This window comes from Pseudorasbora parva, chromosome 1 (assembly GCF_024679245.1).
Source record: "Pseudorasbora parva isolate DD20220531a chromosome 1, ASM2467924v1, whole genome shotgun sequence".
NCBI classification, from domain to species: Eukaryota; Metazoa; Chordata; class Actinopteri; order Cypriniformes; family Gobionidae; genus Pseudorasbora; species Pseudorasbora parva.
In genome coordinates, this window is record NC_090172.1 from 26,198,687 (window position 1) to 26,216,579 (window position 17,893).

General features: G+C 36.7%; 1 protein-coding gene across 1 annotated transcript; it reads right to left on the reverse strand.

Annotated features, from left to right (window-relative positions):
* Positions 1-656: 656 nt before the first annotated feature.
* On the reverse strand, positions 657-16,610 carry slco3a1b (solute carrier organic anion transporter family member 3A1b). Its single transcript, XM_067437399.1, has 10 exons — positions 16,036-16,610; positions 13,434-13,893; positions 8,240-8,338; positions 7,842-8,102; positions 6,141-6,305; positions 5,827-6,025; positions 5,485-5,620; positions 5,039-5,211; positions 4,837-4,901; positions 657-3,535 (listed from the first exon to the last, which is right to left on the reverse strand). The coding sequence occupies exons 1-10, from the start codon at positions 16,171-16,173 to the stop codon at positions 3,162-3,164; spliced, it is 2,070 nt and encodes a 689-aa protein (XP_067293500.1). The 5' UTR covers positions 16,174-16,610; the 3' UTR covers positions 657-3,161.
* Positions 16,611-17,893: the final 1,283 nt, after the last annotated feature.

A 17,893-nucleotide genomic window follows, 5' to 3' on the forward strand; every position in this document is an offset into this window, starting at 1 on the left:
GTGTAATAATGTATGTATAATGTTTCCAGAGTTTTGATTGATAATGTACATTAAACAATATTTTTATTTTTACTGTCTGGATTCTGACAGGCAATTACTGTCTTTTGACTGGTAATGTATGTGAATGAACACATGAATGTTTTTATGCCTAAGCACATATATCAGGAAGTACACATAATGAAAATGTAATGAATAATTGGAATGCGTTTTTAAAAAAACAGTTTTAAATTTCTTATTCTACTGTTAATTGCAAGTAAAGCCTTAAATGTTTTTTTGATGACTGCAGATATTTAAGATCAAGCTTTTTAAACTGAACAGACCTCGCAAACAAATCAGTTGTAATGTTTTTGATCCAACATATCCATGTGTATTTAATAAGAGCCTAAAACACTGAGCTGCATAAATGTGAACACACTGATGCTGCATTTAATCAGAACATTTGTGTGCTGTGATACAAGTGTATGCATCATATGCTACTGATAGGGATAAAAAAAAAAAGCCTGCAGAAGTAGTCCTATTTGCCTTGAGAAGGAAAACAAATGTAAAATTAATCTAAACATGTTGCGAGGCATACTAAACACACTGCGGTTGCAAAAGTTCCAAAAGTCTTTCAAATAACTGGTGAGTATGAAATGAAGAGCAAAGGCACTTGTAAATTATTTCAATGTGATCAATGCTTTATGTGCAGAGACCTTTTCTTGGTTGACAGAGGAAAATAAATAATTTGAGCTTTATAATAAAAATGCAAGGACAATGTTTTAGTGCAGATAGTCGTTCATGTAATTTTTTTTCTCTTTTTTTTACACCTTTTATGGTCATTACACATAAGCTTTGTAATACAGACATGGGTAGAAAAATATACCACAACATTCCTCTGTAAGCATAACATAATCTCCATCTGCATTTAACAATAATATATTTTGTCCAAAGTTGAGACTTGTAACATCACCTGTAAAAGCCTAAAGCATCGCTATATTCTACATTCTGGAGAGAATAGACTTAAATGTCGCTATGTACAAGGTGTAATGGTTGCTTAAGATATCACATATGTCTACATACAATACAATAAAGCATCTTGCGGTCATATACAATTCCAGCATTATGAAGAACTGCCTCAGAGAGAACTCAGAACACTTAAATGGCATCACTTTGGCACTTTTACGGCAATGAATTATCTATAGAGAGGAATGATTATATAAACAATGACATCATTCTTATATCATCCCATTTGTATTGACTCCGGCCTCGACATTCAAGCAATCAAGCGTTTCGGCGTATATTGCAATGCATTAAAATAATGTGCTTGGGAAGCCATTTACATGAAGGGTGATAATGGGTTTGGGTTTTGCCCTATGTGGGTCTCTTCAGTGTACTTGCATCCAGTAAACCATCTTTGAAAAGCAGCAGAAACAAATAATTTTTCTCTATAAATAGCATTTAGCTTTGTTACATTACCATGGATCCACCACCTTTCTGTCCTACATTATTTTTTATAAATCTTTTTTTTATTTATTTTTTTTAATTTTTTTAAATTTTTTACAAAAAGCATAGAAAATAAGTCATAAGTATATGAAACAAATTCTTAGGTCCAATGCCATACAAAAATGTATGAATTAACTCTGAAGTCATTTTGAAATATTTGTTCATATTATAATTATTTAGTGTCACTCAGATTAATATTTTAGTAGCTGACAAATAATTTCCTTATGTTTATTTCCTTGTTATATATATTGCAACGTTTGCAAAAATAAATAAAAATAATAATAATAATATATATAGATGTTTTACAACTTACTGCTGCAAAACTTTTTTAATCCTTGCATTTGGTCTTCCGAGCGAATTCCTTGAACAGATTGGAAGAAAAAAAGTATACGAGGCGCCGTAATACCATTAATAGCTCTGCGCACACTGTATAAAACACCATTTAAGAAGATGCTGGAGTAATAGAAGGGAAATGTCTACCTTCTCCAAAACAATATCCCTAAAATTCCCATGCGCCTACTCTGATGCATCAACATGCAATACCTGCATGCATTGAAATAAATCCATTTTTCCGTCCTTCAGCGTCCTCTGCTTGATAACAACTACTGATTAATGTTACATGTTGCTTTAGATGTTGCTCAGGACCACTGCAGATGACAAATAACGAGGCATCACAAAACTAATGAACCTTTTGTCTATTCAAGCTATACGTTTTCACAGACACGGGCCTAATATGTTCACTATTATGTATTTAGGTTGATTAATAGGTTACATGACTTGTGTGAACTCTGCACTTGTATCTATGTCTTTTAAAGTCTAATGACTGTACAGAGGAGAGATTGAGTAATAACATCAAGCTTTCTAAGACCCTCCATAAAAATAGACTGATTAGAGCCTCACAATATTCAAGTAAACATATTAGCTAATATTCATAGAACTCATATGCTAATATTCTTTAAATTTTTTTAAAAAATACTAAAAAGACCATCCAAAATGAAACCTAAAAAAGGTGCTTATATATGTAAGCTGGGGCTAGTTTCGACTGATGGAAGATTAAAGGCCCGTTCACACCGAGAATGATAACTATAACGATAATAAATATATTAGCGTCCACACCAACACACAATGTCGGTCTACTTGTTCTAAGCACGCTCTGCAGTTTTGTTGTATGCCGCTTTAAATGCTCAAGCTCTATAAAGCAGGATCGATTCTGATTGGCTGTCAATTTTTTAATCGTTCATCAGCTGGAGAAAAATTCTTCTGGAAGTGACTAATTGCAATTATATCGTTCCTGTTATCATTATAGTTATGGTGTGAACTCTGCTACTCTTTTATATTAAGAATGTTTTTAGAATAGTTTTTTCGTCATACTTATCATTAATGTGAACGGGCCTTAATTGTTCGGTTTTGGAACTGCGACCTAATACATCCCCTAATATGATAGATGCGTTTCATCTCCACATATCATATATCCAGCATATACAAGTCCTGACTACAGTAACAGTCAAATTCATTTGGCTCTGTTTAGTTAAAACACCCTGGATATGCTAAAAGAGTGCCCATTTCTCCCAAGCGGGAATGTGCAGAAATCGGCTTATATGGAATTTCTTTTGAATAAAAGCGTTATGACACTAAATTAGCATGTGCATACAGGCCAGCTGGCCCTCTTTGGGGTGGGACTATATGGCTGACTCCATGTTCTCGCTCCAGGCGTGGTCATCTAGGTTGTAAATAAACTTGGTGCGGTTGGAAGGGTGTACAATGTCCTTGCCCAGGTTGTCCAGGGTGAGGTTGGAGGCGAACAGCTGGCTTGGGGTCAGGTAGTCCTCACTGTTCTTAATGTACCTGGAGTAGTTCTGACGCAGACACTGCCAGGTGACGGTGTAGAGGATGAAGGCGCTGGATTTGAGAACGATGGCGATACTGACGTAAAGGTAGCGGTAGGTGATGTTGTCGTAAAGCATGCAGGCCCCTTTAATGCCGCACACGGAGCTCCACAGGAGGCACGTGGAGTCAATCCCAATGCCAAAGATCAGAGGTGGAGGAATAAAACCTGTGACATGGAAAACAGAGGTCAGTATAATAGCCTAAGATATTTTATTACTTTGTATATAAATTTGCCTTAAGTGCTTTACAAATTTGTAGACAACAAATTTGCTATTTAAAGATTACATTTACACATTTGCAGAGGTTTTTATACACAGTGATTTGCAGTACATTGGTTCTGCCACAGAAGATTTTTTTAAAGATATTTGTGACTTTGTCTCAATGTTATAATGACAAAAGTACAAGATATAAACATGCAATTCTGAGAAAAAAAGACTCACAATTGTGAGTTGATATTCTGCAATTCTGAAATAACTTGCAATTGTGAGTTTATATCACAAATGCGAGAAAAAAAGTCTGAATTGTGATTTTAAGTCGCATTTATCTTTTTTAATTCAGCCTCTATAACTGCCGTTTTAAAGCTTTTTTTGTTACTTTTTTAAAATAAAATCTTTAATTCAGCAAGGGCGAATTTAATTGATCAAAATTTTACAAAAGATTTTTATTTAAAATAAATTGTTCTTTTAAACTTTCTATTCATCAAAATATCCTAAAAAGATGTAGCCTGGATGCCAGCCGAACTTGGCCCTGCCCACAACATTTTTAGGTCGGGCAGTTCGGACAGAAACTGTTTGGACCAATGAAATCATCAGGGCAGGCTTTAGACGATGATGGACAGATAATCAACATTAATCATCCACGTCATCAAAGGGGCTTGAATTATATTTTTTCGAATCCTAAACGGAGAGCTTGTTTGTATATGCATTCACCTTCACAATTTCTCTCAGAAATGATGATCATGTTGGGTAAGTACTCTGTGTATCATTAAATTATGTTTTTTTTTTTACAACACCGGCAAAGATCGTTTATTCCAGCCTGATACCAGCGCGTGTGCAGACAGGGTTGCCAAGTTTTTACAACAAAACCCGCCAACTACTAGCCCTAAACAATAGCTTCTCTGGGTGGGTTGGGGGGGTATTGTTCTCCGAAAAAAAATGACATTTGGGGGGTAAAATGTGTGTTATTTTGCCAAGGTTGCCTGCTAAAATTTGCACTCATGGGTCTATATATCACATAATAGTCGCTTCAACCCGCGGAAAAAAAATGCGGACTTGGCAACACAGTGCATTTGAGCTCTGTTGACATTTGACAATGCGTCGCTTCGCTGCTCTGATTGGTTGTAGGTCTATCCAATTAATGTCTTTCCTGGTTCGGTTGAAACACGCCCCATAATCATAGCCCAATGGAGCAGTTTCACACTCATATTCTGACTACAATTGTATATCACTTATTATGCAAAAATCTTACCTAGCAGCCGGAGCAACAGGAAAAGAACTCCAAGGGCGTAAGACTTCAGCTCTGGGCTCACAGTTCTACACACACCAACGACTTAAAGATTAGTACTAGTTCATTATGATGTGCAGATGACAACCATGACTGATTAAGACTCATGAAACCACTGACATGGATCTAAATGTACTGGGGTTTAAACTTGTGTCAGCGGTATTACCTGATCAGGATGATGACGGATGGAGTCTGAGCCATGGCTCCGATCATGCTGCACACGCACACGACTGCGAGGAACGTGAGGAAGGCCTGCTGACAGCCGGGGCTCGAACACTTCCCCGGCGTGGCTGTACCGGGCTCGTCGCCTTGGGCGATGCACTTACAGCCTGTCAGATTCTGAGAAAGGGAGGGGGAGAGCAGTGCTGAGTGCATATTTCATGATGGATCTTAAGTGCTGCTCAGGGGATTTCCAGATGACCATCCAGAGGAAAAAAGAACCGAAGATTTGAGACAAAGGGGACTGATGTATCTTAAAGATGGAAGAAAAACGGGCATTCCCTAAAGTACTTTTGATACTTATGACTTTAGGAAGCGTTTATGTGTGCCTGAGTTTATTGATCTGTATGAATTGGGGAGTGTGTCTATGACCAGCTGTGTAAGGAGACTCACGCCTTTAGTGCAGCCAGCCAGGCAGGCTGAGAGGTAGGTGATGCCGTTGGAGCCGCAAACGGGGCTTAGAGAAGATGTGTAACAATTACAGCCTGACAGACATGCGGCCTCCGTCCGCTCCCATGAACCTAGGCTCCTAAATGGAGAGAATAATCAAGGGATGAGCAGGGATGACGTGTTCCTTTCAAATGCACAGTTTAGTGAGCCGAGTTATAAACACGATCCTCTAAAATTAATGCTACAAACACAAGTCTTTATACTCTAAGTGACTGTATTTATTGCCAATTGTTGTGGATCATTAAAAATTTGTGTGAGGCTTTTATGCTGTAGCGCTCTACTCACTCGTTGCCATAGGCAACAGTCACCCCAGCGACTGGGCCCGTATCGCAGCCAAGGAAAAGGAAGGAGACGTAGCAGGCCGTAGAGATGATATTGACTAGCATGGCCAGACGGATAGCCCCTAATGCAGACAGATCCAACTTTTTCACCAGGAGGCCGCCCAGGAATATACCCAGGCAAGCACAGGGGATTGCTGTCATACCTGTAAACACAAGCAAAAAAACAAAACAGATTTGACAAGAAGCGTGCAGTTACTAGCAGTGATTTTATTTCAAATTGTGTTTTGTGACTTGGATGTTTTATGTGTGCTTGCCTACCTAGGAGCTGATTGGCAGAGGACGTTGAGAGGTTGAACTGCTGTTCGAGATATTTCCCTAGGAAGGCAGCGAATCCAGCCACCACACCGATTTCCATACAGGCAGCGAGAATGACACAGGTGAACACCGGGTTGGACAGCAGATGCTTAGTCACCTTAGGGATAACTGAGACGACAGTGGATGATCAGATGAAAATGTTGTTGAAGAGAATGTTGTAGTTTAGGGGTTTTCAAACTTTTTGATTTCAAACATCTGAAAATATGATGCGCTCCCCTCTTTCAGGATTCCACTTTTAATTAAAGCCAAAACAAATGATTAATTTATGTAAAGCTGACTGTATTATTATTATTTTATATTGTGTAATTATTTATTGGAAGCAGCTTTTTACACCAAGTGTTAATAGCAACTAGATTATATTTATACTAAGTGCAAATAGCATATGCTATTTAATAAGTGAAAATAGCATACTGTATGAAAATAGTGATATATTAAATTTACACCATATAAAAGTAGCAGTTCTTTGCAATATATGTAAATAGTAATTACATGCAATTTATACTTTATTTTGATAGATGCATACTATTTGCACTTCAGTATTGTTGTACATTAACAGGATGCAATAAAAACAAAGTGTAAATGATTATATTTACAAAAATTATTACATGGATACCGCCTTAATGGGACAATAAAAACTCTCCCTACACCTACCCCTAACCCTACCCAATAAATGCATTTATTATTATTATTATTATTATTATTATTATTAAACATTTTGTTAGGCACTTTATTTCCATATGTAGAATATTTACTTAATTTTTATTGAAAGTAAATACCTTTCCGATGTGATTTGTGATGAGAAAACGGAGACGAGCGATCTTTGCAAAAGGAGGATTCGAACCAGGGTAGATTGTGTCAAAACCAAGGATCTTAAGCCTTACGCTTTACCACTGAAGCCATTGAAATATGTGTTTTTTTTAAATCTTGTTTGACCCAACCAGGCATTGTTAGGCAGAGCCAGTGCGAATGGAATTTGCACTGTGTAATTTGACACTCCCGATATTTATTTCACATACTGTACTCTTGTGAAAGTAAAACAAAACAATTTAAAGCAGTTTAGCAAGATTTCAACATAGAAATATATTACAAATATATAACATAAACATAAGCAAAAGCTCAAACGTGCTCTGTAAGACAAGAATGAACCTCACTGGTTCTTACATGTCAAGCGAACATGCTCGAGCATCTGTTTACCACAACTGATGTGTGAGTTAATGATGATGTATGTAAAAATAAAAGCCTAAATTAAATCTGTTCATCATATAAAGCAATCGAGTCTCTTCAGAAAGTTTGGGCTAAACCGCTCAATTCACATGGATTAGTTTCACAATCTCTTTATGAACTTTTTAAAGCATCAAAGTGGTAGTTGCATAGCTGTCAATGGGGGGACAGAAAGCTCTAAGATATTAACTGGAAGATCTTCATTTGTGTGTTGAAGATGAAGTCTTACAGGTTTGGAACTTAATACAAATTTTTGGGTGAACTATCCCTTTAAAAGCATTTTTAGAGGTCTGAAATAAAGTCTAAAACTCCTACAAGTAAAGAACTGACAACAATGACAAATCAAACGAAATGATTATTTCATGTATGATAGATTATAAAGCCTCTGTGTTTAGACTCTTTTTCTCTTGTCTTCTTTCTCACCCTGCAGGTGCTGGCAGCAGGTGAGGCCAGTGCTGATCTCTGGGTCATCTGAGGTTTTGACTCCCTCATACTCCTGCACCAGCTCAGCAGGCAGCATGGCCTGTTCGCTCTCACCCCCTGGGCCCTCCCCAGGCTCGTTCAGCGACTGCGGGAACCCAAACATGAAAAACGAGGAGATGAAGAGGAAAAGGCCACATATGATAAAGCCGCCCCACCAGGCACCGATCCAGCGTGGATCGTCAGGAGTGATGTCCAGCGTGGCTGTCAGGAGTGAACAGAGATCTGATGAGATATTACTGAGATACAGTTTCATTACATGCATGCACTTAATAGATGTTTTTTTCCAAAGCCATTTACAATTAAAAATAACATGATTGATTTGTGATGGCAATACTCACATGTGTCAATGAAGACCGCATCAACATAAACTTTGGTGCACAGAGAGCCAAGAATAAAACCACAAGCCGGTCCAAAGACCAGTGTAGAGAATAAGATACCTGTAATGAAATACAACAGACAAGAGTCAAAATAGTTATGTAGGAAATGATATTCATTCATGCAGAGTTTTGGCCAGATTGTTGTCAATTCACTTAAATGAAGTTCATTCAAATCCCTCATGGGTTAATAAGATGGCCTTTGTGCTACTGATCTAGATTATATGATATTAGCTTATGTAAATGAAAACTCTAAAGTTTATTATTATTGCAGAAGGGGAATTAAAATATACATTTGCAATCAAAATGATTGAACCACCTTGACCTGCAGGACATTGTTGCCAAGAACATGTTATGGAAACAATTCAATAAAGAAATCAGTAAACTATTATATAAAGATTATTAATACACATTCAATTTATTCTGAGAACTTACTTGATGCGAAATTTAAAAAATTGAATTGGCTCTACAAAATTATTCATCCCCCATAAATCGCATTTTGTGCTGAATCTTTTAATCTCCAATAAACGCTGCCTTTAAGTGCTGAGAAGCTTCTGTTACCCGCTACTGAAATCTTGGCCAAGTTCTCACTTGAAAAAGGTTCCAAATCACGGATAATCTTTGGTTTTCACGTTACCACTGCTTTCTTCAAATTCAACCAAATATTTTCAGTGAGATTTTAAATCTGAAGACTGTACAGGCCACTCAAGAAGATTCTACGACTGATCACTGAACCAAGCTTTAGTAGATTTGGCAGTATACTTTGGGATGGCTGTCCTGCAGGGCTGTCCCATTGGTCATCAAGCTTCAGTCACTGCACCAAAGGCATCAAAATCTTTGCCAAAATGGCTTGATACTTCAAATAATTAATGCTGTCCTTCATACAGTCAAGATTTTCACTTCCTGCAAAAGCAAAACACCCACATAACAAGACTGGACTTCGTAGCAGGACTGTTTGACCATGGCTCATAAGCTTTGCCTTTTCTGCACCAGACGTAACCCTGATCCATGGGTCTAAAAAGTTTCAGTGTGGTCATATCACCCCATAAACTCCCCACAGGTCTATCCCAATTTTAGCATATTCAAGTTGGCCTTTTATGTTCTTCTTGGTCAAGAGTGGCTTTCGGCAAGATGTCCCAACATGAAAGCCATACTTGTCTATTGTTCTTATATTCTGCATTGAAATTATTTTTCCTCCTTTCATCAGATAATTTTGCAAGTCTTTGATCAAACATTGCATTTCCCCATATGATATTGTGCATTTCTTCAACACTTTTCTTCTTTTCTGTTACAACAGCTTTTAAACCTATAGTCTGCCAGCTGTTTTGAAAGTCTTCTTGTAGCCATAGACTTTATAATATAATAAAACTATTTGTTCTCTATAGCTTTTGTGAGAGCTCTTTTGACCATATTTGCTCCTCACCTTTAGGCTAGCACATGCATGGGCTAAATGTATGAATGTGTAATAGCATAAGCTAATTTAGTTTTGTTCTTAACTGTGTATTAACACATACAAATAAGTGACTTAAAAACAGCAGTTGAATAGGGGTTGAATAATGATGACTTATTACAAAAGAATCCTATAAATCAAAGGTATTACATTATATATTGACATCTTCACTTTGTTTTACTACTAAACGGTTTTACAACTAAACTGAAAAAACTCTGTATTTTTAGAAAAAGCTTACAGTCTCTGGGGGGTTGAAAAGTTTTGATTGCAACTGCATTCCCTTCTGAGACACAACCTAAAATAGCCCAAAGTAAAGAAGCAATTTCCTTTAGTGATCGTGTACATTTTAAATGTTCTCTAATAGCTCATTTGCATAATCAACATCATCATTGCTATAACTGGCATCTGATGAGTTAATGATAAAGCTAAAAAGCACACACATTTCTGTGTTGATTATTATATCTTGTAGGAATAGTACTAAAAGGGTAGTAGTCAACATATAGATTGTCCATGTGTTAGTAAATGTTGTACTATCAGCTGTTTTGCCATTCGGTGAGTAATTATCTGTCCAGACTCAGCATAATCATTATCAGAGTACACTATAAATTAACATGTAGAAGACAATGTACAGTCAGATGCAGCTGACGGGGTGATCTTGTATCATCCTGAAGGGGTTTATTTTGCAGTAATGACTGACTGACTGCACATTATCCTGTGCATTTTACGACTATTCGCAAAAGTAAATTTCACAACCACTACCATTCACACTGCCATTCCAAAGTTTGGGTTCGGTATGATTTTTAATAAGATTTGAAATAAGTCTTATGTTCACCAAGGCTGCATTTATTTGATCAAAAATACAGTAAAAATTGTAATATTGTGGTTATTTGCAATTTAAGATATCTATTTTAATATATTTAAAAATGTAATTTATTCCTGTGAGGACGAAGCAGAATTTTGTCATACAAAAAAAACAACAACACAGACATAAAATATAGAAGGATTTAAGTTTGATAGTTTATTATAAGTATGCATAACGGTTATGTCGTCTACCACGGTAAATGCTTGAGCTCTTTAAAGTCTGGTGGATTCTGATTGGCTGTCTATGTTTTAATCATTCATCAGCTAGAAAACAATTGTTCTGAGAGTGCTTCCAATGATAACTTTCCTCATTATAGTCGTGGAGTGAACTTTCCTATTCTCATAGAATTAGAATGATTATTAAAACTTTATAGTTATTGTCCTTGGTGTAAACAAACCTTTACTATGAAAAGAATGATCTTCACCTCATTGCTGTAAAAGGAAAGGGTCAGAAGGGTCTGTAACATGACCTTCAAAGTCAATATTTGCTCTGATCTTTAAAAAGTGTTCTAGCTATATCCATTAGCCTGGATGAAATTGATTAAGGATGCCAGTCCTAATGTTACCGCTATGTAATCCTAGATCAGTTCTCTTCCTCTAGGATTCTGTATGAATACAAACGCTGGATAATTCACTTTAAACAGCCGTTCTGCTTGTGCCTTTGTGAAAGATGCCAAATGCATTTCTGTTAACCAAAGCCTCTATGATCAAACAGCTAAATGACTGATTCCATTATGCCCACTAGCAATGACTGTCTCCAAAGAGGATGTTTATGTCTGTGCTAGTTTACATTATGTTTAAATAAGAGATGGGTCCAGTTTTAAAGGTTACAAAGGATTAAAACACGCAAGAGGGAGAGAGAAAGCTTGCATGGGTTGCACAGACATTAATGCTCACAGACAGTCAAGTCAGCTCAATGCAAAGACGTCAAACACCCTGCAGAGAAGGAGACACAGCAGAAATGATGTGAAACGCACACACGCAAACCCACATACATTCACAGAGAATCTTACAATCCGGACCTTGAATTACCTGTGGAAAGCTACTCAATTACAATAGTCATACACTGATCAATGTCCATGCTAAGATTATATTTCAGGAGCTTTCTTAAGACATTCACGTCTGCGGTTGATGATCTAGTCTTTGTTTGTATCAAATATATGCAGATTCATTGTTGTAGTGTGAGAGAAAGAAAGTGAGAAGAATAGCGAGAGAGTGAGAAGAATAGTGAGAAAGAGTGAGCTGCCTGAGGGATGACAGAGCAGCCAGCGCACATTAGCTTCACTGCAGAAATAACAGGCACTGAAGGCCATCATTGCTTCTTGTTTATCCCTCAAAACATAGCAACAGGAGATTAAGACAGTGATGCACTACACTAAACAAATGGGTTTAAGCTCAATTCTTGGAAATTTCCCAAGTGAATTCACCCCAAACCTAAACCCGCCACATATAATAACTACGCTTTTGTGTGCCGTCTTCTGTTAGGGAGTCCTCCAGGAAGCAGTAAAGAGCCGATGCACTAAGCATACAACATTTTGTGGCTTATAAATCATTAATAACAATAAGTGCTGTGATTGTTTCAACGCAGGATATTGACCGTAGTGCTACATGATATGCCCTAAAATAACAACAACACTCTAGTGTTTCTTTAGTGCCTGACCAGGGGTTCAAGTAGTGCTATTTGAGGCCATTTAAAATACAGTATTTGTCTTTAACTTCCATTCTAAAGTACAGCAAGTTGTTTTTAAAACACATTGAATGAGATATAAAATGAGCCTTTCTCAGGATACTGTGATGACAAGCAGAAACTCTCTAGGTCCAGACCAGCCTATTACACCTCTAGGTCACTGTTTTTTCTTACGGTTTGCTGTAGACCATAGTGAATGTGTAGCATTGCCATGATACCAGGTTCAAATGCAAAAGGAAAGCATTTAAACATTATGCTGTTGTTCTGTCCTAAAGTGGATTAGAATAGATTAAGGCAAACAAATCTGTTCAAAACAATTAATCTGTAATATAATCTGTTCACAATAATGTTCTATGTTAGGTATTATGAACCAACAATGAACAATACTAACGTTTTACAGTAAAGTTACATTTGTTAACTTAATACATTAGTTAACATGAACTAAAATACTTCTAAAGCATGTATTAATCTTATTTAATTCAACTTCAAAATCAATTTCAACATTTACTAATACATTATTAAAATCAAAAATTGTAGCAGACAATGAAGCTAACAATAAGCAGTTTTATTTTATTATTTATTTTTTCCTTTTATATTTTTAACTAACTAGCAAATATTAATATAAATACTGTAATAAATGTATTGCTCATTCATTGTTAGTTAATGTATTGACTAATCTTATTATAACGTGTTACCCATTACTCAAAACTGAACCATTTAAAATAATTAATAATTCTTTTTATTTTTTACTTTATTAATTGTTTAACCCTTAACTGAGTCAACTAAAAAAGCTAATAATAATAATAATAATAATAATAATAATGTACTTACAATAATTATTATTAATCATTAGATTATTTTAATAAAGGTTTTTTAACAATATGTTTAATAAAGTAAAATAAAAATCTATCTATAAAATCTGTCTATAAAATGCACCCCTGGTCACCAGGTACTCTCCACTATACTATTATTTCTACTACTATTCATTTTCATTATTTAGGAAAGAGAACAAAAAAATATGAATAAAGGGTTTCATGTTTGTATATGAATATAAATATGTGCTGCTGTTTGTCAGCCACAATATCTCTGATTAAGGGGCACTTAAGCTTTAGTGGCGGGGCTGGAGTGGGTACAATGATGGTTGTGTAGATCAGTCTCACCAATATAAAGGGAGGAGTCTTCACGCCTGACATGATCATCGATGTAAGACACACCCAGCGGCTGCAGGGGTGTCGCTCCAACCCCCAGAAGCATTTGCGCTCCGATCAGCAGCAGGTACATCATGTTGGTATTGGTTCTATTCCCACAGAAATAGTTAGGATCAGAGAGACCTGCTCGACTGCTATTGGAGCACACATCCTTTCCCTGTCCCACAGGTCGTGGTTCTCCAGACTGATATTCATACTGGTGGGTCAAGAACTCAGGCAGTGCTGACAGTAACGCTCCCAGCGCCATTACGATGCCCCCACAACCAATCAGACGCGGCCGATGAGCCCTGGCCCCAAAGTAGCTGACGAATAAAATGAGGGCAAGGTTGCCAATCTCAAAGCTGCTGGCGATCACACCCACATCAGCGCTCTGCAAGTTGAAACGTCGCTCTAGCGTGGTGAGGACACTGACCTACAATATAAAGAAACAATGCAGTTACAAAGCTGTGACAATGACCATGTGCCATATTCAAACCTAAAATATATTGTTTATGCTTTCATGGATTGGAGATCTTAAGCAACAGAAATGATGAGAATTTGCTGAGATCATGGATGCTGTGTACTGTCATGAAGAACTCATTTAGCCTACACAATACTGAAGGTATAAATCAATTCATATGAGAGTTGACAAAGAATATGTCATTTTTAAGCGATTTATACATTTCCCATTCAGGTCACAACATAACAAATCACAGCAGATTTGTTCATCAGGCACAATAAGTCATCGCTATGGAAAATAACATATCAATCTTTACCTAACCCTACAGACCAGATGCATTCATGCAGTGACATGAATGTGTGAATCTTTCTCCTGTGCTGAAAGCTAACCTAAATTCAATAGCCAGGTCATTTTAACATTTATTCCTTTAAACTAACTAGTATCTAAAGGTATGTTACCAGCTCAGTTTCTAAATTAGTTATAAGTAATCCAGTATTGGCTAGTATTAATCCCATTTGTCCGCAGTAATTGTTAGATACTAGTAAATTCTATTCTAATCGTAACTATTTCAATCCCCACTCACTTTTGTCAATTATTTCTTTGGCCATCTGTAATTTGGCACCTTCATTTTCTGAGACATTAATATGTCCTGGCTGTTTGTTCTAACATTTTTTATCTTGTGAGTTTACAATTCCTTTTTTTGCTTGTCATATGTAAAGACAGAATCAGAATCCCTGAAAATGTTACTTGTAATACCTGGCTACTAAGTAAATGGGAATGGTAGCTATTTATGTTACACTTTATTTGGTAACACAGTGTCCTTGTTACATGTTACATGTACTTACCATAGCAATAACATTAAATTATGCATAATTACATGCAACTAAACCAAACCAAAATCCGACACACTAAATACATGTAGTTAATTAATATTTACTTGGTACTTAAATATATAATTACACTTTAACAATGACAGCTTAAAATAAAGTGTAACCCTTTATTTTAAGGTGTCTTTGTTACACTGTAACTATACATTTAAGTATTGAGTAATATTAATTAACTACGTGTACTTAGATTAGGGCTTGGTTTAGTTGCATGTAATTATGCATAATTTATACTTATTACTATAATAACCACATGTAACGTGTAACAATGGCACTAACAATTAAAGTTACATTATTTGAATAGTTATAAATAACTAACTAAATAATAACTTCTAGTATCTGGTTACTAGTACAACTGAAATAAGTAGGCTACCAGCAACAACTGAAATGAATCTTTTAAATAGATGGAATCAATAATAACCATATAATTTAATGGCTATCCTTTTTTCATTTTATTAATTTACTTAACAGGGACACTGCACATTAATAAACACTACTCTAAATGCGCCAGAGTTAGCCAAAGGCTTTTTCATCATCCTTGGAGAGAATGTTAATCACTCTAAAAACAAAATATAAAATTGAAATGACAAAATTATTAAACTTGTGTTGTATGTTTTGATACCAACAGGCAAAAAAGGTAATTAAATATTCATATTATGAGTAAATATGGAATAGTTCCTAGTTTCTATGTGCTGGCCAGTCACAAAAGTATCACTGGAAGGCCTGTCTAATGAATGATAACTAGTGAACAGATAGGGCCTACTAGTCAGTACTGGAATAAGTACCAGCATCTAAATGATTAGTAGCCTAGGATATTCATTGAAAAGTTAATAGTGGAATTTTCAAAAGTACTATTAGGTAACTTTTGGTAATTAGTAGCTATTAATAAAAATAATATTTTATTTAAAGGAATAAACAGCTTTCCATAAAAGGTTTGATCATTCTGACATATTTTTGTTCCCAACCGGTTTCCACCATCAGTGGCTCAAAGACAAAATAAGGTAATCAACCACTGGGCCACTGATGAACATCTTCCATTATAGCGCTTCTAAAGCTCATGTAGAAATAAAGCAGTCGCATTACCCCACGCAAGAGCCCCTGCCTCATGATGTTGTTTATTTTTCTTGCTTTAGGGAAAAGGTAAGCGATGCGTACCGGACACCATTCAATGTCATCCACATACAGTGCGCACATAGCATGAGCTGCAGCCTGTGTTAACGGCTCGACTCACCAGATAGGCTCCTACAGTGCCCTGTGCCAACATTAAGGCACATTCTGATACGAGGAATATTTTGATGTTGGAGAAGCATGATGTCTTCTTTTGGCACGCGTCTGGCTCAGTGTCTGGCGTGCTTCCCTCCGCGTACATCCTCTGATGCGGACTGCAGCAAGCAGAAAGACAGGCTCGGACAGAAGGTGACCATTGAGGACGAGTGCAGATGGATCCTCAACAAGACGTGCACGGCTCCATTAATATCGCCTCCGGTTCCGGTGCGCTTTCAAATCGAACCGTATGATATTAATCTTGAGCGTTCTCTCAGTAGCTACTGTCTCCTCAAAAACTGCGCACTCGCATCTGATTCACTGATATGAATGGTCCAAAGAAACCGACGGAAGACCAATGCAGCCTATTAATAACCATGAACATCACCGACACGCGGAAACTGCGATACAGTATTACGTGAGGCGGTTACAGTGAGTCCGCTGCTCTTCTGTGAGGAGAGTTTGCCGGTGTGGAGGACTCAGCTCATGCGTGTCCTCATCTACACCACCACAGCCTGCACCAAATGATGACCTCTCTCTCCTTTTCCTTTCTACTGGCTCTCTTTATTTCCTCCTCCTCCCTCAAACACATCCATTAGGTATAGATAGATAGATAGATAGATAGATAGATAGATAGATAGATAGATAGATAGATAGATAGATAGATAGATAGATAGATAGATAGATAGATAGATAGATAGATAGATAGATAGATAGATAGATAGATCTCAATATGATGCATGGATAGAACGAAAGATTTATTCATAATTTTAACAACAGTAAAAGGGTTTAATCAAGAGCCAAAAAATAGCTTTTGTGTGTGACTTGGTGTAGGCAGTTGCTTCTGAATTGTAAAAGTGAATTTTATTCCCAGACTAAAAATAACCCTCAATATGTGTCCCCTGAGAGCAATGTGCCAAACTAGGGATGTATGAGCTGCTGACCAAGTGATCACACATGCCTATATTAAAGGTACAGTTCACCCCAAAATAAAACTTCTGTTATCATTTACTCATGGTTTTCCAAATCCATATGACTTTATTCTGTGCTGAAAATTATATGTCAGGCAAAATTGATTTGTTAGTTTGTGGTCACAGAGTAAGCGAATAGTAACATTCTTCTTTATCTCCCCTAGTAAAAATGAAGGTTAAAGGAACTGAAATGTATAAATGTTAAAGAAATGTATTTCAATTAATCATAAAATGTCCCTGTTATGTCATTAGACATTAAGAAATCATGTTCATTTCAAATACTAATATAACTGACAACTGCAGTCCAGCCAGGATTTTGTCATTTAAAAGTTGTTGTTGCAGCCCTTGACTGATGTTGATGTTGTCAGTAGTGTTTCGGCATCCGGGTTGCCAGCTCTGCTCTAGTTAGCACCGCTGCAGCCACAAACGTCCCTGCTGGATCCTGAAGCCTATCTGGCAACCTCGAGTCAGGGGGAAGGGGAGGGGGATACACCACTTCAGTCATTTGAAAGTGATTGCAGTACCAGTTTTGGCCACAATCTTACATACACTTCCTTTAAATATGAATCATGTATCATGGAATCGTTGTTGTCAGTTTAAGCCACTGCACTCTGTAGATCTATGATTAAAGGGTTGGTTCACCCAAAAATTATAAATATGTCATTAATTACTCAGCCTCAGGTCATTTAAAACCTGTATAACCTTTGTTCATCTTCAGATTATAAAGTAAGATATTTATATACAGATCTGTCAGACTTTTACGCTGTTATAACAGTGATGTAATAAACAGTGAAGCACTTCCGAGAAACTACGGCAGACCGCAGCTTACCATTGGCTAACTCCTGTGTCAGCATC

Excerpts from the sequence above, each read along its gene's own strand:
- slco3a1b (XM_067437399.1), bottom strand. The coding sequence starts at position 16,173 with ATGTACGCGGAGGGAAGCACGCCAGACACTGAGCCAGACGCGTGCCAA. Across the intron at positions 6,026-6,140 it reads CTCTGCCAATCAGCTCCTAG|GTATGACAGCAATCCCCTGT; the intron begins GTAGGCAAGCAC and ends TTGTGTTTACAG. Across the intron at positions 4,902-5,038 it reads TCCGTCATCATCCTGATCAG|AACTGTGAGCCCAGAGCTGA; the intron begins GTAATACCGCTG and ends TGGTGTGTGTAG.